This window comes from Cibotium barometz, chromosome 31, assembly GCF_041138505.1.
Source record: "Cibotium barometz isolate CiBa-2024 chromosome 31, ASM4113850v1, whole genome shotgun sequence".
NCBI lineage: Eukaryota > Viridiplantae > Streptophyta > Polypodiopsida > Cyatheales > Cibotiaceae > Cibotium > Cibotium barometz.
In genome coordinates this window covers 36,102,303-36,129,662 of record NC_141076.1, presented here as the reverse complement: position 1 = coordinate 36,129,662, position 27,360 = coordinate 36,102,303, and the positions used below count along the sequence as shown (strand labels likewise).

Genomic DNA, 27,360 nt, shown 5'->3' with positions numbered 1-27,360 from the left:
AGTACATACACCTACTCCAATTTGCTTATAATAATACTCCTCATACTGCTACTGGTTGAGCATCATTTGAGATTATCTATGGAAGAGCATTGCCTATTCCGGCTACTAGACTCTCTCATAAAATTGAAGCTGTCGACCAATATGTTAGAGACTTTGATCGCATTCTATCTGAAGTGCGTGATTGTATTGCAAGAGCTCAAGAGAAGTATACATCCCAAGCAAATAGGAAGCGTAAAGATTTTTCATTTCAAGAAGGTGATTATGTACTTTTGAGAATTGAAAAACGTCGATTAAAGAGTGTGGACAAATTTCCTGCAGTTAAGCTAGCGCCTAGATATTATGGGCCATTTAAAATCCTTCAAAAGATTAATGATGTGGCCTATAGATTAGAGCTTCCATCTAATTGGAATATCCACAATTCTTTTCATATCCATCTCTTGAAACCTTTTCGAGGAACACTTCCTACTCACCCAACATATGAGGAACCACCTCTTATTGAAGGAGAGGAAGAAGTACTAGTTCCTGATGCTATCATTGACCAAGAGATAACAACAACAAGGACAGGTAATCAATACTTCAAGTATCTTTTGACTTTTAAGAATCATCCACAAGAAGATGCTAAATGGATGCCTGAGAAATTTTTCCGAGTTTACCCTGAAATTCATCATTCTTTTCAAACCCAGCAAATCCGCAATTGAGGACAATTGCAAACTCAAGCAAGAGGGATGTCATGAGAATATATTTTAAGTCCTCTAGAAAAATATTATTTATCCCCTCTTGAGTAATTTGGGGACGCCTAGATTACTCTTGCGTCATGCCGGCTAGGTTAATATCGTGGGTGACACCACTATAAATATTAATACGTGCGGTATATGACGTATGTTTGAGGCCACCTATGATTATTTCAGTTAGGTTTGTATGGCAGGGTGATTCCTGGGGTACTTACGCCTGGTAGTCATGAGTTGGTGATGATTTGTGCCTGTTTAATATTTGTGGGATTAATTTAATAATTAATTGGGCTTATATTTTCAGGTGATGAAGACTATGGGAATTGAAGAGTTTACTTTGGAAGAAATGTCTTAGTTCATCACATTTCATTTTTGGCAAGCATTGTAACCTTATCAAATGATTTTTCCATTTTGAACTTTAGGAAAGATACATTTATTTATGTGGAATTTATTAAAGCCTATGGCTTTACCCTAGTCCCAATTTGACACTCTATTTTTGTTAAAGAAGAGTGCCGTGCTCTCTAAAAAGCACATCTTGTATATTTTGGGGACTATGGCCTAATTTTGGTGAAAAAAAAGAAAGCTAATAAAGAAATACTCTTGTGTGGGGAGAGGCCACGCACAAGAGGGGGGAAGATTGCACCCAATATGGTCTATGAGCTAAGTATTTTTAATTTTGTTTATAAATGCAATCATTAAAATGTGACCATTGTGGATTGACTTTGGTTTGTGAGGAAGGCTTTGAGTATGAGTTTCCCAAGCTATAAATACGATCATTAACACGTGACTAGTGTGGATTGGCTTTTGGTTTGTGAGGAAGGCTTTCAGTGTATGAGTTAGAGAGGTTATAGTTTGTGTGCCACCAAGGCATTAAAGTGAGTTGGAGAGGATGTGGCCACCCACAATTGGAACTCGGAAGGGTGAGTGTCTAGTGAGCCTCAACTTTATGCCAAGGTGGCGTAAATAATTAATGTGCCCATGTGCTCATGTAAAGTGAACATGATATAAATAATTATTGTGTCCATGTGCCCGTGTATAATGAGAACACTACATTTCAAAGTTTAAGCAGTTTTCGAAACAGAAAATGATGAAAAGTGATGTATCTTATTTGGATCTTAGTGAAACAATGCCTTGGTGTCACATTATAAATAAAGTTTCACATTGACACGTTTCTGCTCCTCTTTAATGCATGGAGAGTAGCATGAACCTTGCTTGCAATAAAGATGAGGTATATGACCACACAAGGCAAGAATAGGTTCCTCCTTACAAAATGAAGATGAGGTATATACCTTTAGAGTTTTGACTTTCAATGGACTAGAGATAATACCATAAATCATAACAATCATTGGGGATCAATACTGCATAACCATTCCCCTCCCACCAGACACAAACACGTATACACCCCTCCCATTTTTGTAAAAAAATCCCCCTATTCCACTCTCATTTCCTCTCTCCCACTTCTAAGGCCAAGTTCACAAACTTCTAACAAAAAATCTTATGACATGGTTTGGCAGGGCCAAAAAGCAATGGCTCACATAAGGGCATAACAAAATCTCTAAAGCTTGATTTAAGAAATTGTGTGCGGTCTAGTGCTATGTAAAGGGCCTTTCCACAAACCAAAGTTACCTATTAGGATATGTCTCATGTAGTGTTTTTACATGCATACTCGTCCTTTGAACAAGTTGGACAATGGAGCTCAACATTCAACGTTCCTTTGGAGTATAACAAGAGTCACTCCATACGAATTAAAGAAATTTCTTGTGGTCCAAGTAAGTATTGCTAAGCACACCTAGGAAAATAACATCAAGCATTATCATGAAAAGGGGCTTGGAATTCCTTGGCAACGTTTGTAGATGATGGCGAGATGTGGAAAAGTGACCATAAGCTTGCATATGAGAAGATGAGTTGCATTTGGGTTAATGAGTCAATATAAGACAAAATCTTCACTGAGAATTTATTTGTTGAGGTGTTCATTGGAAACTATGTACAATAGACTTGCAACATGCACAATTATATATGTAAAAAGAAAATTTCGATCCCAAAAAACAACATATTTAACTCCCTGATTCAAATTTTCATTATAAAATTTTTGAAGTTGCGAGTTTCCCATAGCTTGCTTTTGAATGGATTAGAATGTCGGGGAGTGTGAGAGCTTACATGTTTCTAGAGCCCAAACACACTTAAATCCAAGGTTAACTTTTGATGTTTGACCTTGCCCTCAATTTGAGGAGTGTGAATAGGTAGTCAGCCTTTTTTTTTTGAAGTTCAATATTAACTTTGATGCCCAAAATGGAAAATTCGAACATTTTAAATGCTAAGAATTCCTTAAAACGTGCAAGAAGGGTGTCAAAAATTAACCATGCTTGAATGTTGAGTTTTAATTGTGCGGGCATTAGTCCGATTATACTTACCCCTGCCCACTAGTCTAAGGGGAGCACAAGTACAACCTTTTTGTTTTTACCCATGAATTTTATTTTTCTTAATTTTGGAAAAAAACAGGAATATTCAAGGCATTATAGTTATAGTGCAGCTCAAGAATCTCCAAATTTTTTCAAGGAAAACCTTCAAAAACAATAATAAGTGATTTATTGAGAAAAATGTTTTGTGCGAGAGGGCCCGATATCAACATAAGGTTTCATCGTTGGTGATGTAGGTAAGAAAAGTGAGACCAAAAAGGTTTTGACTTTGGCGTCCGGACATCTGTGGAATTATGGAATTTAGATTGTAAATAAATCGAATATTTAGATTGTAATTAAATCGAATATTTCATTCCAGCCATATCTTTATTTTGAAATTTCAAAATTTATTTATTATTTGTCGATGTTACGGCCTTGCCTTTTCGCCATATCCAAGGAGAGAACTCTGCAGAAACCCTAGATTTCTCCCTCCATCAGAACTCTGTGTCTCTCTAAAGCTTAACTTGAACCATTACCCTATCAAAACCCTCACAGCTTCCCATCGCCATAGCGTTGGTTTTTCAGAGGGATGCTTTCGCTTCATCAGTGCCAAATTCCTGCAAGTTTGCTTTGAAACGCCTTTGCTTCATCCAGAAATCCTAGAAATCTTTGTCCGTTAAGCTTCTTTGATTCTGCAGAAGATCCCAGCAGGCTCCTACACCATTCCTACAAAAATCCTAGCAGGCTCCCGCATCATTTCTGCAAAGTGATCCCAGCACGCTCCTGCATCATTTCCGTAGTAGCCCTAGCACGCTCCCGAAATACAGAATAGCCATTCTGTATCGGCTTGTTACCTTGCAAGTCTGCCCTACGAAGCATTCTTTCACAGAAGTGCAGAATCTGCAGAAAGACTATAAAGCTGCTCGGCATCTTGTCAAAGCTAGCAACATTCCTTCTCAGAGTTTCACCGGACAGATTTGCATTTGTAGTTTCATTAGTTCCATCCTTATTCAAAGACTATGGCATCTTTCTGCAGGCCTGTCTCAGGGGGGGTATGGGAGACTGAGCTTGAGAATGGCTTCGGAGCATACACACCATGCATTGCAGACATCTGCGTTGTCAGCCTCTCTCATGTTGTCCTGTGTTGCTTGCTGGGGTACAGACTTCGGCTTCTGTTGCGAGGCGCAGGTTTGAAGAAGTTTCGCCTGCAAAACCCTCTCATGACTTACATCCAAACTATCCTTGCAACATCTCTCGCGATTGCACCCTTGGTACAGATAACACTTGGCATATCATTTGTGAATGTGGATAATCGCTCTCCTCTCCCACCTTACGAGGTAAATTAACCATCACTAAATTTAAACACACGAGATTACAAGGGGAAATCTTCTCCAAACATGAATTTAGAAGGGTGAAACTATGGATAGACATGAAATAGAAGGGGGAACCCTTCACCGAACATGAATGCGAAGCTCATTTTGACATTTCTCACTACTAAACATGAAATTAGAAGTCCAAGCTTATCCTTTTCAAAGGTTGATCAGGGGAACAAATTTGCATGGTTTTTTAAAATTTTAACTGTTGATCCATGACTTTTTCAGATTGTAACCTCACTGGTGGCGAGCGTCACATGGTTCATGATGACATTTGTGCTCTATCGTGAATCCAAATTATATGTTACAGAATTTCGTTGGTATGTGCGGTTTGGACTTATCTATGTAATAGTCGCAGAAGCCACCATGTTTCGGTTCATATTCGACTTGAGACAGTACTATGATCCGTATGACTCTATTCCCATTCTCCCAGTGAGATATTGTCTGTTTTGCTACTATATTAAAGTTCCAAACGTGTGTGAGACAGAGAAAGAAAGTAATATCAATGTCTTCAAAAGACCCAATGGGTCTATGAGACCAAAAAGTAGTACAATGAATCCATGAGAATACTGAATCATGAAAATAAAACTAGCTATCTATGCCCTGATAACATGTGAATACAAGATATAGATACATCATGGGCTCATGTGGATACAATGTGTGTGAGAGAGAGAAAATTTGAATCCACTCTATCACAAGCCCCCTCTTGCCTCTTTACTGAATCTGTTTGTCGTGAAGGCTGTGTATATTTTTGAGGTCTTAGGCAGGGATTTTTGTTTTGAATCTTTCGATTAGAGAGGATGAGGAGCTTTTGAGTAGTAAGCTTGAAGCTTGCAAATGATACAACAGTTTTCATGGATGCCTCCATATATACACTCACCTCTTTCAAGATGTCTTTGCATATTTATTACCATGCAGCATGGGCCCATATGAATTATCATAAGTTTCTGGCTAGTAACAGGCCTGCTCCATATGGAGGTTTATATATTGGATTCACTTGGGTTTGACGGGACCTCTCCGGTGCTTCGGCTGTCAAGTGGGTATTGATGTTTCCTCTCCTCAACATCTTGTCTTGGTTCCGGAGAGCATTTGCAGTAAGGTTCTGGGATTTAGCTCAAGGAGATCAATCTTGTGATCCTCTAGTCTAGACGGGGGGGGGGGGGGGGGGGGGGGGGGGGATTGGGAGGAAGATTGTGCCGAAGAAAAATCTTTTGGAATCGGTCAGGTAGGGCTTGGTACTTCTGTGAAGCATTGGTCATGGGCTGAACATAGATCAATGCACCCTGTGCGCTAGGAAAGTCACACTTCATGACGACCTGAACCTTGGACACGTTCCCAAAAATCCAAAAAGTTTGCTGTTCCCAATCAATGTGGGGGTGAAATTTGTGAAACCACCAAATCCCTAAGATTGTGTCTGTCCTCCTCCAAGAGTGGCAACCATGAAATCTCACACAAATTCTGTGCCCTGCATGACAGCCTCAAACTTGATACTCATCGTCATTCCTATGCTAAATCTCTCAACCTATTTGTCTACCAAAGTTGGTGGGAAACGGGTGCGCCAAGTGGCCCTTTTCATGATCACATCCTCTGTGTTGTTGTTGTTGAACAAGACAACAACTCTCTTGTCACCTATGTAGCCAAAGGTTTTGAGCAATTCATTGCGATCATACTATGGGTCATGGGTGTCCTGCTTATCTTCGAGCTTCCAGCTGACAATGACGACAATTGTGGGATTTGAAGAACTGGCAACATCGTGGCTGGTATGTGTGGGAGCTTGGCTCACTACTGAAGCAGTGAGGCTGGTAGTGTGGTCTAGACAGGGTGTTTCTTAGGGAATGCCCTAGAAGTACGCCCTACTGAATGACAATTTAAGCATTGCCTCTTCTTTTTATTGGTTCTGCTCATCTTGGCTGAGCCTACCACTGGTCTTTCCTACCTGCGCTTTTGGTATGGAGTAAGTTTTGGCGCATTAGTTGCGTTCTTGGAGCCAACGGCTCCCGTGCTCTGTCCTAGGAAAGACCTCGCTTGGTTTTGGCCCTTGCTGCCGATAGGAATTGCCTTGGGTGCTATGGGCTTTCCACCATTGTACTTCATCTCGGCACTTTGCATGAGTGCTAGTGCTTGTACGAAGGTCGGTGGCTCAAACATACGTACATCCTATTGGATTCATATGTCTAAACCATAAAGGAATTGCCCTTTCTTGTTCTCCGGATTTTGCAACTGTAAAGCCAAGTGAGTGACCTTATTGGCAAATCGGAGGACCGCTTGCGCGTTCTGGCACACTCATTCTTGAGCTGCTCAAAGTAATGAGGTGGTAGAAACCACTTCTTGAGATCGGTAACGAATTGGTCCCATTTATAGGCAGCAAATGTGTCTACCAAGATATAGCTTCCCCTTCTATGTAACAGCTAGCTAACACATCTTTTTCCACATCCGACTTTCTACTAGCAACAATGTAAGCTTCAAATTGATGAATCCGAGAATACATAGATGTGGGATCGAGTTTACCATTATACCTTCTTGTGAAGATGAGTCAAGGAAGTCGAGAATTGCAAGGAAATGCTCGTGCTCCACATGTTGTCTTTGTTCCTCCTATGCGGCAGCATCAATTGCTGATTGCATTCAAAGCTCAAACTCCCGTACTTGTAAGTCATGTAAAACACGGAACTGTTGCATTAAATCTGCAATGGAGTTAGCTGAGGTAGAGATCTGGAAAGGGGTCTATGAAGGGATCTTGGTGAGAATTGGCAAGGGGGGGGGGATTGGGTGAAGAGGAATCTTGAGTGAGACATTTCCGAGCGCTTCCGAAGGACATAAACCAACCATCCTTTGAGGGACAGGAGTCACACCATAATGGGGAGTGCTACTTCGGCGTCTAAACCAACCACACAAGCGGAAAACTATTTTTTTTCTTTCTTTTTTTCCTTGGCTGAAATTCTTCACCAAAAGGCAAAGCTCTGATACCACTATAACATGTAGAAGCTTACAAAAGAGGATTATACAAATACTTTCAGCCCTTGATTCTTGATGATGAATAGCACAATGTACACATTATGGGGTCCCCAATACCCTCTGAAGGGCCCCCACCATGAATGGTGTGTGTTTGCTTTATTAAATGAGTAGAATGAGAGAGTTCTGGCTATAAATAGCCTAGATTGAGCTGACTTGACTTGGATGCTACCTTGGTTGAGATATCTTTCAACCTGAAGACTAATCCCTTGATCTACAGCTTTTCACCTTGCTTTGGTCATTCACTTGGCTTATCTACAGCCCTTGGACTTTAAGCACTTGTGCAGACTATGAGATGGTTTTTCCCCAGTGTTGCCCATCACTTATATAGGCTCTTCGACGCTGGTCAGTTTGCTTATGAGGCTGTCTCCCTGTTTCAGCAGCCCACGACTTGCATAATTCAGCAATAATGTGGCGCCTTTCACACGTGTGTCATTTGTGCTGGCCGACAGGTTATGTAGCTGGCCAACTAGGCTTCCAATGATGTCTCAAGTGTTAAGAATCATGGATCAAGCTCTCCGAATGATAAAACATCTCCCTAATCAAAAACTAATCCTACACCAATGACAACACTAATCTAAGATGGATAGAAATGAAAAAAACTCATCAGGAGTGTGTTAATTAAGATGCACTCAAGTATAATTAGACACCAAGATGAATTAGCTTGGATATATAAAGCGACTTGAGGTAAGTGCAAGTGGTATGTTCATTGCTTGAAATGGCCCCCTTTTATACGAGGAGGTACACTCTTGGGCTTGTACATCAATGTGGGATAATTCTCAACTCTTATCACATTCTCTCTACACCACAGCATAAAGTGATAAGGGTTAAACCCTTTAAGCTACACAAAATAAATAAATAAAATAAAATTTTTCTAATGCTGATTGGATAAGTGATGGTGGGCTTCGATGACGGCGGATGCTCTCTCTCACCCATCAGGATGCTACGCTTGTTGTGCAGGTTTACTTTGACAAGATGCTACTTCACTTGTTGGTTGTGTGTATGTAGGCCTTTTTGCTCAAATATTCTGCTCACACTATTACCGCCAACGACAAAATGGCCTTCAAGAGGTCCAGAGCCTCCAACACATTGTTGGTATTGACTCGCATCTAGCATTAGGCTAGAATGGTGACACATTATGGGCTCACTGGCACTCCCAGGTGGCATGAATCTCCACTGATCAAGGCACCTCCCTATTGTGTAGGTTAGGTGGAGATGAAAGTGGATCTAGGTGCCTAGCTCATGGAGGCCTCTAAATTTAGATAGCTCTCTCACTAGTGTGTGTAGAGAGTACCATGTGGTGCCCTCGTCTTTATGAGTTAATCATTGTGTTTGGTCTCATTCATTATGGTTAATCTCATTATGCTTAGTGCTTATCAACATTTAGTGTGTATGTGAGTGTTAATCCTACTTTAATGCTTAATCCATTTGCCTACCTTGAATCAACTCTCTCATTTCCAACAATTGGTATCAGTGCTAGTTAGTAGTTCACAGTGCTAGTTAGCAATTCACAACATTGCTCAATGAGCTGAACTTGGCTGTTGCTAAGGCATGTGGCCCTGATGGCTTACTATTGATCATGCGTGACATCATCATAACCTATATTCTTTTCACTCTCCTCCAGTCCTCCACTCCCAAGTTTGGTCCCCAAAAAAATGTTCCATACATCATTGTTGGGTGAACCAGAGTATCAAATAGCCAGCATTTGGTATTATGTTCCTAGAATTGAGCCTAAAAACTCTCTCCAAACGAGCCCAAGTAACATATCAGTGGGTGTAGAGAAGTAACATATCAGTGGGTGTAGAGGTTGAGAAAATCGATCGGGCTTGAATTGCTGCCGCTTGGGTTGTGAGAAAGAAAAAAGAAAGAAAGAAAAGATATATTAACGTCTACGGAAGGCCAGATTGGCCTATGAGACAAATCTGTATATAACAAGTCTATGTCCTGAGTATCATGGAAAGAAAAACTGAAATGAAAAGCTAATCCTAGTCATATGTAGCTCACTATGCAGTCACTGTCTAGCATGCTATAGATGTACAATCATGAGAGAGAGAGAGAGAGAGAGAGAGAGAGAGAGAGAAAGAAAGATTTTATTAACGTCTTCCAAAAGACCGAACTCGGCCTATGAGACAAATCGGTGTACCTGTATGGGGTATCCTCTGTCATCCCAACAAAATGAAAAAGTACTGAACTAAAAAGCTGAATCTGGGTGTGCAATAAGTACAATGAGTGGGGGAGGGGATGGAGCTCTACTACTAGGAGAATGCAAAGCTATATGCATGGAGTATACAATCATGATATGCAACCTAGCTAGCTCCATCCTGTACCATACTGGGGGTATAAAATGGTATACATCAATGAAGGGGGTGTCCACAGCTCCGTGAAGAACATGCCTGGGTCTGCTCTGAAGCGAGCCAGTCGCTCTGCACCCTCTCTGTGAATCTGAGCTCTGATCTCTGTCATCTCTCTTTGGTATAGGCGTGGTGTCCGAAAGCCAGGTGTCCTCTGTCTCCTGCGGGCTCTGAGTGTCTTCGCTCTCTGGAGAGTAATTTCGTGCCGTGTAGGGACTGGGAGTGGGATGGATCTCTGAAAAAATGTAATAATTTGTGTCTGTCGTCCCCCCTTTGGAGCTGTCTGAGCTTGTAATGATGTCTCTCTGTGACGCTGTATGTCTAGAATGAATCTCCCCGAGAGAGAGAGAAATGAAATGAAATGTTATATTAACGTCTTCAAAAGGCCATAATGACCTATGAGACCAAAAGTTACATCATGGTGGATCTGATACAATGTCTGGATTAAAAAAAAAAAAACCCAGAAAATGAAAAATAAAGATGATACTACTGGCACCTAGAAAATGAAACTGGAACTGGAAGGTAAACAGAAACCCTTATAGGGTGTGAATATAGTGAGGGGGGGGTACGCTATGGAGGTGAGTGGAATATAGTGAGGGGATACAATATCAATATCAATATATATATATATATATATATATAGAGAGAGAGAGAGAGAGAGAGAGAGAGAGAGAGAGAGAGATTAATGTCTTCAAAAGACTGAGAGGGTCGATGAGATCAAAAAGGTAGTAGTACGTGCTACGTATCTATGATGAATACTAAGCCATGAAAAAGAAAAAACTGTGCTACATAAGCAAAAGTATCCATGTGATGCTACAGGGTGACAATGTGTGGTCATACAGAGATACCATCCTCCTCCAGAGTGGAACGCAAAGCAGCCACAACATCTCCCTTCTGTGATGGGAGCTCACCATGTCACTGAAGGAGATCCTGGATCTGCACCTTCCGGATGGAGGGATGAGGCCTTTGAGATCTGGGGCACATCTGGCTCTCAAAATGGATCGCACACGCTCAGTAGTGACACACTTTGTTCGTGGGGCCAGAGGATCACGTGTCCGTGAAGGCTGTTGTGGAGGTGGCTGGTTCCGCTGCCGCTCCTGCAAGGTTGTGAGAACCTTTAGAAACGTGCGAACGATATGGGTTTCGAACGAGTTTGATCCCCATAGGGGAGGTACTTTCCTGTGTACAAATGTATATACATACATACATACATATAACCATACATACACACATATACAGTATGTACGTACATATGTATGTGTGTGTGTGTATGTATGTATGCATGGTGGGTGTTTGTGTGAGTGAAAAAAATGCAAGGTTTCTAAAGTACCATATGTCTGGAAATGATACGGGTCATACCATACGTCTCACCTTGTTTGACGAGTTTCGAACCAAGTATGTGCTTCTGTCAGGCCACAATAGTTGGTGGCTGTGACCCAAAGAATCTGTGATGGAGGTCTGGGAGGCACCTTGCTGATTCCGTCTCTGAGAGAGAGAGAGAGAGAGAGAGAGAGAGAGAGATTAATGTCTGCTAGAAGATAACAATCGTTTATGAGACAATGGGAGTCCATCAATAGACATTGGCATTTAACAAAATAAAACCAAAACTGGTAAATTTATACAATAGATTGGCCAGAAAAGAAATGTAAAGCTAACCATATGAATTTAGTTTTGGATATTTAGGGTATCATAATTTGCTCATGCAATTATTAAAAGCTATCTTGCCAAATTTTTTCAGCTAATGCTCTTTCTCTCCCCCCAACCCCCCCGGACAACATTTTGCAGGCTGTTTTTTGGTTTATGTGCTGGGTTCTTCTCTCTTCAGGCAAGTCAAAAGTATTTTCTTTCTTGAAAGCTTAATGTTCTGTTCCACAATCTTTTCAATGGATGATGGTATGACTGCTGACTGAGGTTGCTGGAGGGCTTTAGCTTGCAGTTTGTTGGCAACTAGCAATCGGACTGCCTCTAGTGTAGGAATAGGGCCTGTAGAAGATGCCCGTTTTGTTCACTGGGCTTGGCCTTGTGTGGCCCTTTGTGCCCTGTTTCCCACCTTCTTTCACCCTTCTGCTGCTCCTGGCTTGCATGCGGCCCAAGCTTCCATGGTTTGAGAAGATCCTGCTAAAGACATCCTCCTTTTAGTTGGCCACCTGCTCATTGGCACTCCCATCCACACCTCTTCCTCTTATTTGGCCTTAGCTACTCCCATGATTTTGGCCACTTCTTTTGTTTTCCTTTTTCTGCTCATCTTTAGTCTAAATTTTGTGTTGCAGGTTGTTTTTGTTCTGCTGGTAGTTTTTTACTTCCCAGATATGAGACCATATGAGGGTTACACTCCAGTTCCAGCTGCAGACAGTGAGACTAACATAGAAAGCAGTACAGACTACCAACCTCTGCTTGCAGAAGAGGAGGTTTTTCCAGAGCGACGCGCAAGCATCTTTTCAAGTAAGTACACCGCTATTATTGCCTTCGACTCTGCATCTTTTCAAGTATTTTTTAATGGACTTGTCTTGATTTGATGTTTATTAGAGCCACAAAGTTAAAGCTAGTTAACAGCCAAGCAGCAGAGGCTAGCCACAGTTTTGTTACGAGCTCTACCACAAGTCAGCTTCTTTGTGGTGTTGGGCAAGGGGGGAAGGTATGCACAACCTAGATTCTCCAGCCGTAAGAACACCCGATTGGTTTATGCACAGCCGATCAAGAGATGGCTCGAGACAGTTTTCTCTTCAATGATTTAGGTGGACTATTCATGGGAATAGAAGACAGTTGGAAATCAAGCTTTGTGATTTGAAGAGGAGAATGCTTGGACATTTGCATGCCTAGACTGGGTAACAAGTGCAAACGAGGAAAATTAGTGAGGCCAGGCAATGCTTGGACATTTGCATGCCTAGACTGGGTAACAAGTGCAAATGATGAAAAATAGTGAGGGCTGGCAATGGGGCTGGTGCTGAAAGTATGCACATGGTTTAGCTGTAGAAAGCTGCTTGAAAGAAGTCATCACATACTCTGAATCTTAAGAGAGAACTGCTATGCATGTGATAATGATAGAATTTAGAGCTGTATGCCCTCTGGCTAAGTCCTGGAAATGATTGAACACTAGTGCTGATTCTTGAGCAAACAATTGCTAAGACAAAAGAGTTTTTTAACATAGTGCACCATCACCATCACCATCACCATCACCATCACCATCACTAGAGACTGACAAAATGAAGCTTAGCTGAGACCCTTGCTCTCTAGATTCAGCAGGACACAGTGTTTGCCAGATTCTGGAGTAGCATAGCTGGATCAATTGTATGCACAATAATGATCATGAGACCAAATAACACCATTTCATGGCTTATTGTGATGGATGCTGCTGTGGCATTGTCTATACATTCTTTAGAGTCTTGCAGCTGCCGATGTAACATCATACAGCTTGCTGACGTGGATTTTGGATGGATATGACACTCACTTTATCAAGTATCTGGCTTATATGTGTATGTATCCTGCAGGAATTCTTTTTAACTGGATGACTCCATTGATGAAGTTGGGATACAAAAAACCTCTAGTAGATTCAGATATTTGGCAGCTTGATGAATGGGATCAGACGGATGTTCTTTATAACAAGTAAGTGTCAGTGAGTTCAAAAATTTTCCTTACTGCATTGCATTGGATCATAGAGCATGTTGGGATTTTAGTATTATCTCTGCATGTTATCTATTATCAAGGCCATTCATGCACAGTTGCAATCAGCACTCATATTTGAACCCCTCATTTCATAAAGTGCTTAATTTCTTTAGAGTGTTAAATTTCTTAGTGGACGGGCTGAATGAATTGAGTAATGATAAAGAAAGCCATTTGAATATTGATCTACGCATGAGTTCTGAGACAAATAATATGATGAGATGAAATTAACACAATAAAGGTGTTTTTATCAAAGAAATGAATACATATTTTTAGCCTCCGAGAAAGGCATCTCCTTTCTATTCCAATTCCTCTCTCCTTGATTCATTGATTCTTTGTACATGCAGGGACTGTGTAGTACGCGGTCTTATTTTGTTTCCATGTCTTGTGACCTTAGTTTACACATGGATGATATGTACCAAATTTTTGTTCTCATAGACCTATTGAATTTTCAGTAGACGTGAAATAATATTTCTTTCTTTCTTTCATTCTTTCTCCCCTTCTCCTAAATCATCGACCCCTCTATTATAATTTTCCAATCACCCTATTCATCACATCCACACATTAATACTAGGCCAATGTCTCCTTTCTTTTAGCTTTTCCACTGAATCACCAATTTTTTTGCTATTTTGTTTACATCCACATGATGAACATATGCATCAGAATTACTCAAGCTCATAATTGCAAGTACTCTCGTTTTTATTTGCCCATTTATCATTTTCTTCTTCGGTTCCGATGGCGATGACCCCCCATTAGCTTGTCTCCATGAATTTGAGTCTCGTCTTTATCTGCTATTCATGGAAATTATTTCCCCATGAACTTCTCACTTATAAGTGGTGCAGCCATTCTTCTGTCAAGAGAGAACTTGAAACCAGCTAGCTTGTTGTAGCTCGCTAGGAAGAATAAGCGTGCCCCTAAAAAAAAAAACAGCCAGCTTGTTTGTTGGAACCAAACCAATTTTCTAGACCAGCTTGCTAGTTGGGGAAAAGCCAGCTAGCTTGCCAAAGCTCTTACAAATTTTCTTTTAAATGCACTAATTTGAAAATTTCTGCATAAATACCTCTATGAGCAAGTAGATGTTGATGTCCTCTACAACTTTGCGAAGGAAAGTTTCTTCGAATTCTCCACTATTTGTGAGCAACAAGCCCTTCTTTAGTCGCATGTTTTCAGGTATGCGAAATTGCAGCAGTCCACTGTCAAGCCTTGTTCTCCCCTTTGGGTACGAATCTCGAGCTAACGTTTGATGAGCGGCTTAGCAATAGAGTTGAGAAGCTGTACCTAATACAATTTTAAATCATGTTGCCTGCGTTGAGAGTATCAAGCATTATAGTGCCAAAAGGAGAGCCAAACTAGGCAAGATAAATAAACACAGATGGATTTCCTAAACCCTATATTTTCATGTTGTATACAAGTAAATGAATTGAGTAATGATAAAAGACAGCATTGATCAGCACATGAATTTAGAGACACATGGTATGATTCTATGAGTTATATAACTTGTTTCCCTAAAGAAAATGAATACATATTTATAGCCTTAGAGAATGGTATCTCCTTCCTTTCATTGGCTAGACTCTAAGGTGATTAAGCAAAGTACATACTAATCAGCTAGGTACTCATAATTATACTGAGAATACTAAAAAACACGGTAAAATTTTACTAGTTTTGTAGCTCTTTTTATAACCAAGATAGATACATCAAAAGATCCAGAATAAATCCCTCAATCTTCTCCTTGAATATCTCTATCAAATCATTAAATCATCTCAATCACCCATGTGACAATCCACTTGTCCAATGAGATCATCCAAGATTCATGATCTCATACATCAAGGGATCTCTCAACCGTTTCACCCTCTTTACATTTACTTCTCACCAAATAACCTTAGAACCCAAAACCATACAAATAAACATCAAATTGAATAAACCCTTTCCATCCCAAAAATTTAAGGATCATACTCCCCCTCAACCACAACATTTGCCATCATCACATTTCTCAACATTCCCCCTTGGTGTGACACGTCTGTGCGTGCGCACAATCTTACACGTTTGGTGAAACATGACGGACACAACATAGGTAGGAGCCGTGTCCTTACAACATACTCGCTCTTAGTGAGCTTGAGAGACCAATCTTGCTCTTGACACATATCATTCAAAAAATGGTTCACTCCCTATGGCTCAATCTAGCACGTTCACAACAAAATACAAGGGAACAATTGCTGAAGAAGTTGAAGATGCCCAATGCAAAGAAGAATCTGCCGCAAATATCTAAAGACGTTAAGACCCATGATGACGTTTTAGAGGATGTGAGAGATCTATCAAATTCACCCATGTGAGAAGCCCCAAAAAGCCCATGAGTGTGTGACCAACCTGTAATTGTGTGTGAATAGGTGTGGGAACAATACCTTATCTTTAAATTCTTTCACAATTGTGTGTATGGTTCCTTCGTCTTATAGGTATTTTTATAAACAAAGCAAACGAAAGAAAGAGAAAACTTTGCCACCTCTTCTTGACTACTCACACATCTCTCTCTAGTCTAAACTTTAGAGAGGTTGAAGAAGGTTGTATGGTACATTAGGTTGGCATGACATCTATTGTTGGCTGCCCTAGGTGTGTGAGTGTTAAAATTTAAGGGGGAAAGAAAAGTGAGTCCTTCATAATGAAAATAGACTTCATTGCATTGTGTCAAATGCTCTTATACATAGGGCTTATATAGCCATGAGAGGTACACTCAATGTGACTGGATACATTTCTGGGATGACATCACTGCGTATGGCACTTGGTGGTGGATTACATCTTTGATATCAGTCTAAAAGATATTCTATGCAAAATTATTGAAAAGGCTAGGGACTACAAGTTGGGCTTATTACCAACAAACCCCTCCTTAAGACAAACTTGTGAAAGAGACTCAATACATGGATTTAGCCTACAACTATCCTCCTCGAAACAATGAGATAGAGACTCCTCTTTTTTTATAACAATAGGGTGTGTGTACTCTTCTCTTACAATAATCAAGGGAATGGATAAAACAAAGGCTTATAATCCAAAAAGGGAGTGTACAAAAGAGTTAAAATGCATAAGAAACATCAAAGTCTTCAATGCCACCTGTTGCCACAAAGTGGCTTTCCTTTGCCTAGACAATGTGAGTCTTCTTCTTTTTCTTCTCTTGCTTTTCCTTGAGGTAACACCTGCCAGATGAGGTACACACATACAACCAGAGATATGGCCTTGCTTCCAACAAACCTTTCTCAAGGACTATCTCTCCTGCTGTGTTAAGGAGAAATCGTGGACTCATGGTCCAGCAGGCCAGTCAGGGGTGCCACTTGGGTAGGACAACAACAAGGAAGAAGGACCAAACAGACCATACATTCCACATGGTCTACATCATAGGTGACCAAAGGTGGTTGCAATCATAGAAATTACTTGATCTAGAGTACCAAACAACATAAAGAGATAACCAAACACGAACACAATCAATACATATAGGTGGCATGAACCATGTAGAGAACCTTCATAAGCTTCGGAGAACTCCACTTGCTAATATCTTCTCACCATCATCATCACCACTTTGTTGACATCTTCAGCGATCCTCTTTGCAAACACCTTTAAGGCATTGGTAACCGTATCTAAACATATTGCAGCATAAGGTGCATAGAAGGATTCCATTCATACAACCACCACTAATGTGTGTGAGGCAGCGCTAATAGGATGACAAGGAATGTTGAAGAGCTACACTCGGGAGTACGTAGTCGAGCGTTGGCTGAAGTCAAGGGCTCTGGAAGATAGTGGTATTTGTGTGCGAGAAGACTTCACACGAGCTGCAAAAAGGGTGGTGGCAAGCTAGGGAGAGTAGCTATGGTCACTAGTAGAGCACATGTCACCAATTGGCCGACCATTTGGTCCATCTCGAGTTTTGAGTCTCGTTCACTTGAGGCCAGGCCGGTGTCTCATGTGAAGAGGCCAGTATTTTTGCTTAACATGGACGGGAGCCAGACTAGTGCCACGCGTGTATGACCTGGACTGTGTTCTATCCATGGGATTGTCACGCCATGGAAGGACCAGTATTCGTGCCGTGTCTTGCCTATGGGACTGTCACTCCATAGGGAGGCTCGTGCCTGGAACAGTGTTTTACCTATGGGACTGTCACTCCATAGGAAGACCAGGATTTATGTTTTATGTCGTGCCATTTTTGTGCCCGACAGATATTTTGTACTTGTTCCATGAACCGGAGATATGTCCATGATACTATTTGCACATGCACTCATGTTCTGCATGTTTGAAACTGTTTTCGCATGACTTGTATTCTTGTGTTTGCCTGCTTTACGTGCCACTTACTGAGCAGGGACGCATGCCAGTGAGTCGTGAAATTTGCTCTGTCTTCTGACAAGTTTTGTTGCGTGTGAACAGGTGGTAAGTGTATTGCACTTGTTGGTTTAATAGTTTTAATTCTAACCCTTAATGTTATAAGGTTGTAAGTTCACATTCACTTAAAAGTGGGCACCCACTATGGGCACCCACATATGGGCCAAGGTGGGGAGCCACACTTAACCCTTTGTGTGTGTGGGTTGTAAGTTCACATTCTAAGTGTATTGCACTTGTTGGTTTAATAGTTTTAATTCTAACCCTTAATGTTATAAGGTTGTAAGTTCACATTCACTTAAAAGTGGGCACCCACTATGGGCACCCACATATGGGCCAAGGTGGGGAGCCACACTTAACCCTTTGTGTGTGTGGGGATGGGTGCATGGTCACCTACCCACACCACACCATGAAGCTGGCCGCCCCCATGCAAACGTGGGGAGCCGGCCAGCTGTGGTTGTTTACTCCTCTCCAACCTCTACAAAAGGAAGCACCACGACCACCCCAAGAGGATACACATGATTGTGCGCCACCTCCTTCACTCCTTTTGCAGGCGGCTGTGTGTCCATCATCAGCAGGCGGCCATCTCCTTAGGCTGCGCCACCCCCCTTTCCTCTTCCATAGACGGTTGGTGGCTGCACTTCAAGCTGCTGCGTTTCTGTATAACCAGGCGGTGACTGTTCTTAACAGGCTGCGCTGCCTACCACAGCAGGCGGCTGTGTGTTCATCTCCAGCAGCTGTGCTCCTATAGCCAGGCGGCTGTGCACTGCAGCCAAATGGTTGCTGTACCTATAGCTGGTGGCTGCGCATGCTCCATCTCCAGCAGGCTGCGCTTGTTCACCAGCAGGTTTTCCATCTCCAGCAGCAGCAGCTGGGTGTTCCCTTTGCTCTCCAGCAGGCGGCTGCTCTTCCACGCCTCTTTAGGCTGAGCCACCTTCTCCCCGTCAGCTGGCGGCTGTGCTCCTACAGCCAGGCGTTACCTCTCCAAAGGCGACTGCTCTCCTCATCCTCCACTTGCAGGCGGCTACGCCTACTACTCCTCCACAGCAGGCGGCTGTGCTCCTCTGCAGGCGGTTACACCTTCCATCCATAGGCGGTTTCAGGTACTGAAAAGATCACCAAGGATCCCATTTGCACCGGGAAGGAATTTAAGGACAGATTCTATGCTCAGTTTTTGCCACTAAATGCGGAGCAAACTCTCACCCAAAAGTGGGATAGACTTGAGCAAAGAGATAATGAAAGCGTGCAACAGTATGTCAACAAGTTTTGGAAAGTGCTGCTGGAGGTAACTCCTTTTATGCAAATCATTGAGGATGAAAGAAAGAGGAAGTTTCGCTCTGGATTGCAACCACCTTATCGTTTGGGCATTGAATTACACCCGAAACATACTTTGCAACAGCTCACAGCCTCTGCTCTTGCTACGGAGCAATTGGTGCTCAAAATTAAGCAGGATCAAAGCGGTTCAAAGGGGAAAGACAAGGCTGTCCCAGATCTACAAAAAGGTGGACAACCACCTAAAAAGAACTTCTGGGAGACCCACAAGGGACGTAGAGCTGAAAATACCTCATCTAAAGATCAGGGCCCAAAGAAGAACAAATTTGGCTTGACCCCGGAGCAAAGAGAGCAATATGCCAAGGAGGAAAAATGTTTTTCTTGTGGCAGCAAAGAGCACATGTTTCGACAATGCCCTGACCGCAAACCAAAGCACGAGGACAAGCAGACCAAGGCCAATGTACATGCAGTTCTCGATGTGCAACACAAATCATGATGCAAAAGAGCGGATGGTATGCAAGGCTTGGGGTCAAATCAAGGATCAGCCCGCCTTATTCATGTTTGATAACTGTGCAACCGATAACTTCATCTCCATACAAACAGCAGCTGCCTTGGGTATTGAGGTTGAGAACATGGGACCTCAGATTGAAGCCGAAGCTGCATTTGTTAGTAAAGAGGTGCAGGTTACCCCATTGATAGGGAAGTTGCGCATACATATCCAGGGCTACCTTGATAATGAACATTTCTTAGGTGCACCACTAAATGGATGTGATGTATTGTTGGGCAAGCCATGGCATCATAGGCTTGAGCTCCGCAAAGAGTACAAGACCAACATGATTTCTTTTATGCATAAAGGCCGCATGCATTTCATTGATGCTGGCAAAGAAGGGGATTCCATCCCACTTGTATCTCACATCCAAATTAATAAAGCAATCAAAAAGAGTCTTTCTGCGTAGTTGGTTTTTGTTCGTGATAGCATTGTACCAAGTCATCAAAATGTGGATGCTATGACTAATGATAGGCTGAATTTTCTTCATGCATTCAATGACTGTTTTGCTGATACATTGCCAGGTGAATTACCTCCCCAAAGGCCCGAAGATCATCGTAAAGATCTTGTGCCAGGTAGTTCTCCAGCTAACAAACCCGCATACCGTGTGAGTGCCGCACAACAAGAAGAGATCATGAAGCAAGTAAATGAACTTTTAGACAAAGGTTTGGTTCAGCCCAGTTCCTCACCTTATTGCTCTCCTGTGCTTCTTGTTCAAAAGAAGGACGGATCATTCCGCATGTGTGTGGACTATAGAGCTTTAAATAAGCTTACCATCGAGAACAGATTCCCAATTCCGCGTATTGATGACATTTTGGATAAGCTTGATAGTTCGGCTTGTTTCAGCCGACTTGATTTGAAGAGTGGTTATCACCAAATACGAGTGGTGCCACAAGATGTCCATAAAACTGCATTCAGGACAGCCTTTGGATTATATGAATTTTTGGTGATGCCCTTTGGTCTCACTAATGCTCTTGCCACATTTAATCGTATGATGGATAGGATATTCCGACTCCATCGCAAATTCACAGGAGTATTCTTTGATGATATCTCGGTTTTCTCCAAGAATGAGCAGGAACATAGAACTCATTTGGTCACAGTGTTCGAAGAGTTGCGGAAGCATAAACTTTTCATTAATGCCAAGAAAAGTGAGTTCTTCCTTTCAGAGATACATTATTTGGGTCACATTGTATTCAAGGATGGAGTAACAATGGATCCTGCAAAGATAGAGACCATCCGGAATTGGCCAGAATTGCAAAATGTACATCAAGTACGTAGTTTTTTGGGATTATGTTCATATTATATGCGTTTCATAAGGCATTTTGCTATGATAGCCACCCCTCTACATGATCTCACAAAGAAGAAAACCAGTAGAATGTGATGCTTGTGGCGACTGTATAGGAGCTGTCCTAAATCAAGAAGGGCATGCAGTTGCATACGAGAGCCGTTGTTTGCATGCTGCTGAGCTTCATATGGATATCTATGAGAAAGAGCTCTTGGCTGTAATTCATGCCTTAAAGATATGGAAACATTATCTTCTTGGGGTTGAATTCGTAGTCAAGACAGATCATCAAAGCTTGAGATACTTTCTATCTCAAACAAAGCTTTCGGAGAAGCAGATGAGAATGGCAAACTTTCTTTCCATGTTTCATTTTCAGATTGTGCATACTCCAGGAAAGAAAAATGTGGTGGCAGATGCATTATCCAGGAGGCCTTATGTAGTTGCAGTCTCAGTGGCCTCTCATGGGGACTTATTTGCTATGCGAGATTTGTATCATTTGGATGCTGATTTTTGCCATATATGGACTGATTTGATGGCTGGTCATTCACATGCCTCTTATGTTATTAACAAGGGTTATCTTATAAAGGATAATTGCCTATGTGTGGTGAAGGATTTGCGTCCAAAGGTTATGGAGGAATGTTACGCTCCACCTTATGCTGGTCATAGAGGTATCATGCCCACTACACGCATGATTGAGAGATATTTCTTTTGGCCAAGCATGCGTAAAGACATTGAGGCTTATGTACGTGCATGTATTACTTGCCAAAAGGTGAAATTTGACAGGCAAAAACCTCCAGGTTTGCTTCAGCCATTGCCTATTCCCTCGCAACCTTGGGAAAGTATTACTATGGATTTTATTATGGACTTACCTCGATCCCAGCCTGGGAATGATGCTATTTGGACCATTGTGGACAGGTTTAGCAAGCAAGCTCATTTCTTGCCCGTCAAGAAAACCATTAAAGTTGATCATATGGTAAAGCTTTTTCTTGCTAATATCTTCAAGCATCATGGTATGCCTAAATCCATTGTTGGGGATAGAGATCCCAGGACTACGAGCCTCTTTTGGAGGGCTTTATTTGATAACATGGATACTAAACTTGAGTTTTCATCAGCTTATCATCCCCAAACGGATGGCCAAAGTGAAGCTGCAAATTCAGCCGTGTTGAATTTGTTGAAGTGTTATGTGGCAGATCAAAAGATTGCATGGGAGAAGTATCTTCCACTTGTTGAGTTTGCCTACAACAATACGATCCATGCCTCCACGGGAAAGGCTCCGTTTCAGATTATTTATGGCAGAGTGGTTTTGCCACCCATCCTTCGTACAAAGGATGAGATTTTTGCAGCTGATGAATATGTTCGTGACTTGGAAGTAGCCTTTACTCAAGTGCGGATAGCCATTGCAAGATCACAAGATAAGCATAAAATGGCTGATGACAAGTATAGAAGGGACATGCAAGTCAAAGAAGGTGATTGGGTTTTGCTGAAATTTGAGAAGGCCCGGCTTCGGAAGAGGCCAGGACGAGAAGGATCATATCCCAAGCTTTCTCCTCGCTATTATGGACCCTTAGGTGATTCAAAAGATCAATGAAGTGTCATACAGGCTTGCTTTACCTAGTCATTGGAAGATTCACAATGCATTTCATGTGAGTCTTTTTCGGAAATATGTGGTGCCAGATCCTGACGAGCCTGTCATCACAGAAGATCCGCCAGAGATTGATGAGCTTGAGGAGATCCTCCAGCCAGAACAGATTGTCTTTCACAAGGAGCGAAAGCTACCTGCAGGAAAGCTTTCCAGGAGATACCTTGTGAAGTTCAAGAATTATTTGCCTATTGATGCAAAGTGGGTAAATGAGGATTATTTTGAGTGAGTCGTGAAGTTTGCTCTGTCTTCTGACGAGTTTTGTTGCGTGTGAACAGGTGGTAAGTGTATTGCACTTGTTGGTTTAATAGTTTTAATTCTAACCCTTAATGTTATAAGGTTGTAAGTTCACATTCACTTAAAAGTGGGCACCCACTATGGGCACCCACATATGGGCCAAGGTGGGGAGCCACACTTAACCCTTTGTGTGTGTGGGGGTGGGTGCATGGTCACCTACCCACACCACACCATGAAGCTGGCCGTCCCCATGCAAACGTGGGGAGCCGGCCAGCTGTGGTTGTTTACTCCTCTCCAACCTCTACAAAAGGAAGCACCACGACCACCCCAAGAGGATACACATGATTTTGCGCCACCTCCGCTCTTTTTGCAGGCGGCTGTGTGTCCATCATCAGCAGGCGGCCATCTCCTCAGGCTGCGCCACCCCCCTTTCCTCTTCCACAGACGGCTGGCGGCTGCACTTCAGGCTGTTGTGTTTCTGCATAACCAGGCGGTGACTGTTCTTAACAGGCTGTGCTGCCTACCACAGCAGGCGGCTGTGTGTTCATCTCCAGCAGCTGTGCTCCTATAGCCAGGCGGCTGTGCACTGCAGCCAGACGGCTGCGGGTTGCGCATGCTCCATCTCCAGCAGGTTTTCCATCTCCAGCAGGCAGCCGGGTGTTCCCTTTCCTCTCCAGCAGCGGCTGCTCTTCCACGCCTCTTTAGGCTGAGCCACCTTCTCCTCTTCAGCTGGCAGCTGTGCTCCTACAGCCAGGCGTTACCTCTCCAAAGGCGGCTGCTCTCCTCATCCTCCACTTGCAGGCGGCTACGCCTACTCCTCCTCCACAGCAGGCGGCTGTGCTCCTCTGTAGGAGGTTACACCTTCCATCCATAGGCGGTTACAGGTGGCTTTGCACCTCGTAGGTGGCTACACCTTCAACATAGGCAGCTCCTCCACCTTCTCTTCGACAGGCTGCTGTGCCTTGGTGTCCATCACTAGTAGCTGCACACAGACACCTCGGGTATTGGTCTTCCATTTGCAAGCTACAAGTAAGTGAATTCAGATTTAAGTAAAGAACTTTGTTGTAAATCTGATAAAGGATTCTCTCTATGGCAACACCCGTTCGGTGCCGGGTAGTCCAAGCTTTTGGAGAACCACGGTCCAAAGGTGCTGAGATCGGGAGAGCCAGGCGCTAGTACGGGAGCGCCTGTTTGTTCGTGGTCCTGGAACACCAGTGGAGCGCTCTCCGCGGAGTCCAGTGAAGGCATAGGACCGTAGAGACTGGACCACTCAAGTGGTCGCTCTCCTTCAAACATCTACTTCGAGCCTTTTGTTTGGTACTGTATTCATTTGTACATGGACATCATCTGGTTCATTGAACCCATGGAGCATTGTATTTGTTAAATAGTCCCAATAATATTACATATATTGAGGGGGGGGTCGGCCCGTTCTGGCCCTAGTGCTAGTGTCCATCTATTTCATTTCAATTTTCAGTTATTATTAAGTTGTCCATTTCAAATTGTGATATTAAGTTGTGCTATTACGCTTGTGGGTGTCCAATGGAGTCTATTCCCACTTGATGGGATCGGTTTCAGCACAGACCAGTGGGGCACAGGGTCTCGAAGAGGAACAGTGGCTTGAATATGTCAAGCGTCAACAAAATGTCACAGCAGTGCTACTGTTGGTAGAGGTGCTATAAATATGTCAAGCGTCAACAAAATGTCACAGCAGTGCTACTGTTGGTAGAGGTGCTATCCAGAAACAGCCTGATCTAGAAGCACACGCTACCCCTCTCTACCCAGAGCAGCAGCCTCACTCTCCTTGCAACAATATTGGGCGGCGTTGGGCAGCAACAAGGAGGTGTTGGCCAACAAATGTATGCGACCACTTTGGAGGCGGGTGCAAGGCTGTGCACAGATTGTGGATGAAGCTCTGGACAGCTCAGCGTGGAGAGGCAAAGCAAGGTAAAGGGCGGTTGAACCTAGACACAGAGCATAGTGGTGTCGGTTGGCAGGACTAGATAGAGGCGGCATGCGTGCAAATGATGGGGCAATGGTGGGAGCTGCAAAAAGCAAATAGAAAGAAGTCTTGTGGGTTGGCGTGTGGTACAAAAAGGAAATAGAAAGGAGTCTTGTGGGCTGGCTGGCGCGTGCTGCAAAAAACAAGGAAATAGTAAGGTCCTAAAGCAAAATAAATAGAAAACTCCAAAAGGATAATAAATAGAAAACACCAAGCTAGAAGCTCCAAAATAGAAGTCTAAAGGGTAATAAAGGCCTATCCTCTAGAAAGCTCCAAAATAGAAGTCTAAAGGTAATAAGAATCTATGCTCTTCATATCGTGTTAAAATTTAAGGGGGAAAGAAAAACGAGCCATTCATAATGAAAATAGACTTGATTGCATTGTGTCAATAGATAGGGCTTATATAGCCATGAGAGGTACACTCAATGTGACTGGATACATTTTTGGGATGACATCACTGCTTATGGCATTTGGTGGTGGATTACATCTTTGATCTTAGACTAAAAGATATCCTATGCAAAATAATTGAAAAGGCTAGGGACTACAAGTTGGGCTTATTGTCACTAGTGGGCACCATAGACCAAGCCCATGGTGCAGTGTGCTGTCATGACATTTGTTGTTGGTTGCTCTAGGTGTGTGGGAACCATTGGCCAAGCCCAAGGATTATTTGACCTAGAACCGAAACCCTAACGAGGTTTCATAGACCCACTACGCATCGCATGACCGCGATAGATTGTGGCCAGCGACTCAACACCCAACCATAGGTTCAGTGCCTTGAATCACCCCTGAGCCTTAGGTTTAATTGCCGCGAATGTGCTTCGTACCGATGGCCTCAGCCTAGTGTTGCATACCACTAGGCGGAACTGCCTACCTTGCAGCTCCATGGCCATGAGGTCTTGCATGCCCTTGGTAGTCCTCGTGTCTATTGCATGGATACCTTAATAACTCATAAGTGTGTCCCCAAGGTCACTTATATAGCAATAACTTGGCTATTATTACCTTTGCTTTATTTATAAGCTTTTAGTCATTATTAGTCCCAGGCTATTAATTATAAGCTCTTAGCCAATCCAGACCTCATCTTGCTAGCGCCCTTAGTCTACGTGTCAACCCTCCAGGTCTCCACACCCTAGCTAAGCCTTAACCATAGTAGGTATGAAACACGTTTTATACGAAACTTACAAAACATTTCGAACGTCCCTGCCCAAACTGAGCAGTAGATGTAATGTGTAACTTGAAGCTTGATTCTTGAATCTTAACATTGTTTTTATGTGTAAATGCAGCATGTTTTATAGCTTCTATGAGCTGCTTATTAAGACAACATAAATAAAGCTGCATATATATGATTTTTTGGGATAGTACTCCCTCCCCTTGTATGAAACGTTTTCAAAAGGTATGAAATGTTTTTGAAACGCATTTTTTGAAGTGTCTGACTACTATGGCCTTCACCCTAATCTTAGGTTAAACCTAACCCTAATCCTCGATTAGTATACGTTGCTAGCCCTAACCCTAGGCTTTTTGGGACGTAACATACTTTCCTCCTCCTGTTCAACTCATGTTCTCGTGAATGCACAAGGAGACAAGCCTAAGTAAGCGAATCCTTGGATCCAGACATCCGTTCATAGCATCTACTCTCAAGTCTAGTGCCTCTTACCTAGGCCAACGTAAGACTCCTCATGTAGACCTTGCTATAAAGATCTAATTGCTTACTGTCAATCCAACTCTCATCCAAGAGTTGAATCCCAATAGGATATCCAATCTTAAAGTGCAACAAGCACTACCACAACAACCCTCAAGGTCTCCGCATCCTAGCTAAGCCTTAATCCTAATCTTGGGTTAACCTTAACCCTAATCCTCGATAAGTACACGTGGCTAGCCCTAACCCTAGGCTTTTTGGGACGTAACATATTTTCCCCCTCGAGTTCAATTCACATCCTTGTGAATGCTTAAGGAGACAAGCCTATGTAAGCAAATTCTCGGATCTGGACATCTGTCCATAGCATCTACTCAAGTCTACTATCTCTTATCTAGACGAGCGTAAGACTTCTCTTGTAGACCTTGCTACAAACATCCAATTGCTTACTATCAATCTAGCTCTCAACCAAGAGCTGAATCCCAATAGGACATCCAGTCTTAAAAGTGCAACAAGCTCTACCATAACAACCCTAGTACAGACCCACAACATAACTCAATGTCATACCAAGTGGCATCTTGCATTACTTGTTTGCAAACACTAGTCTACTTAATGCACCCATGAACCCTTCATGTTGTCCGGATAGCGACTAAGTGACAGGAGGTAGGTATGCTTGTCAGAAATTGACTTAATCCAGGAGTCGGGATAGAGTGCCGAGTTAGGTAATCTTGTAGTAATGGTCATAATACAACAAGTCCTAGTGCCATGTACTTCTAGTACAATATTCCAACCACAAGATCTCTCTCGTCAAATCCTCATCTAAGAGTGAGCGGAGATTGTGTTTTCATGTATAACTGGTAGATACTCATGTCTACTTTAGGGCA

General features: G+C 42.6%; 1 protein-coding gene across 4 annotated transcripts in view; it reads left to right on the top strand.

The window, feature by feature from the left end:
• The first annotated feature begins 3,496 nt into the window (after positions 1-3,496).
• The window catches only part of LOC147620808 (ABC transporter C family member 2-like), a 72,603-nt gene continuing 48,739 nt past the window's right edge, over positions 3,497-27,360 (top strand). For 2 of the 4 annotated variants that reach the window (XM_086825078.1, XM_086825076.1), the window contains exons 1-5: positions 3,497-4,461; positions 4,726-4,904; positions 11,643-11,682; positions 12,128-12,299; positions 13,346-13,460. In XM_086825078.1, coding sequence (XP_086681204.1) covers positions 4,144-4,461; positions 4,726-4,904; positions 11,643-11,682; positions 12,128-12,299; positions 13,346-13,460 — 824 coding nt within the window. In that variant the 5' untranslated portion in view covers positions 3,497-4,143. The remainder of the gene's footprint in view (positions 4,462-4,725; positions 4,905-11,642; positions 11,683-12,127; positions 12,300-13,345; positions 13,461-27,360) is intronic. The other 2 variants (XM_086825075.1, XM_086825077.1) reach the window with 2 other exon arrangements.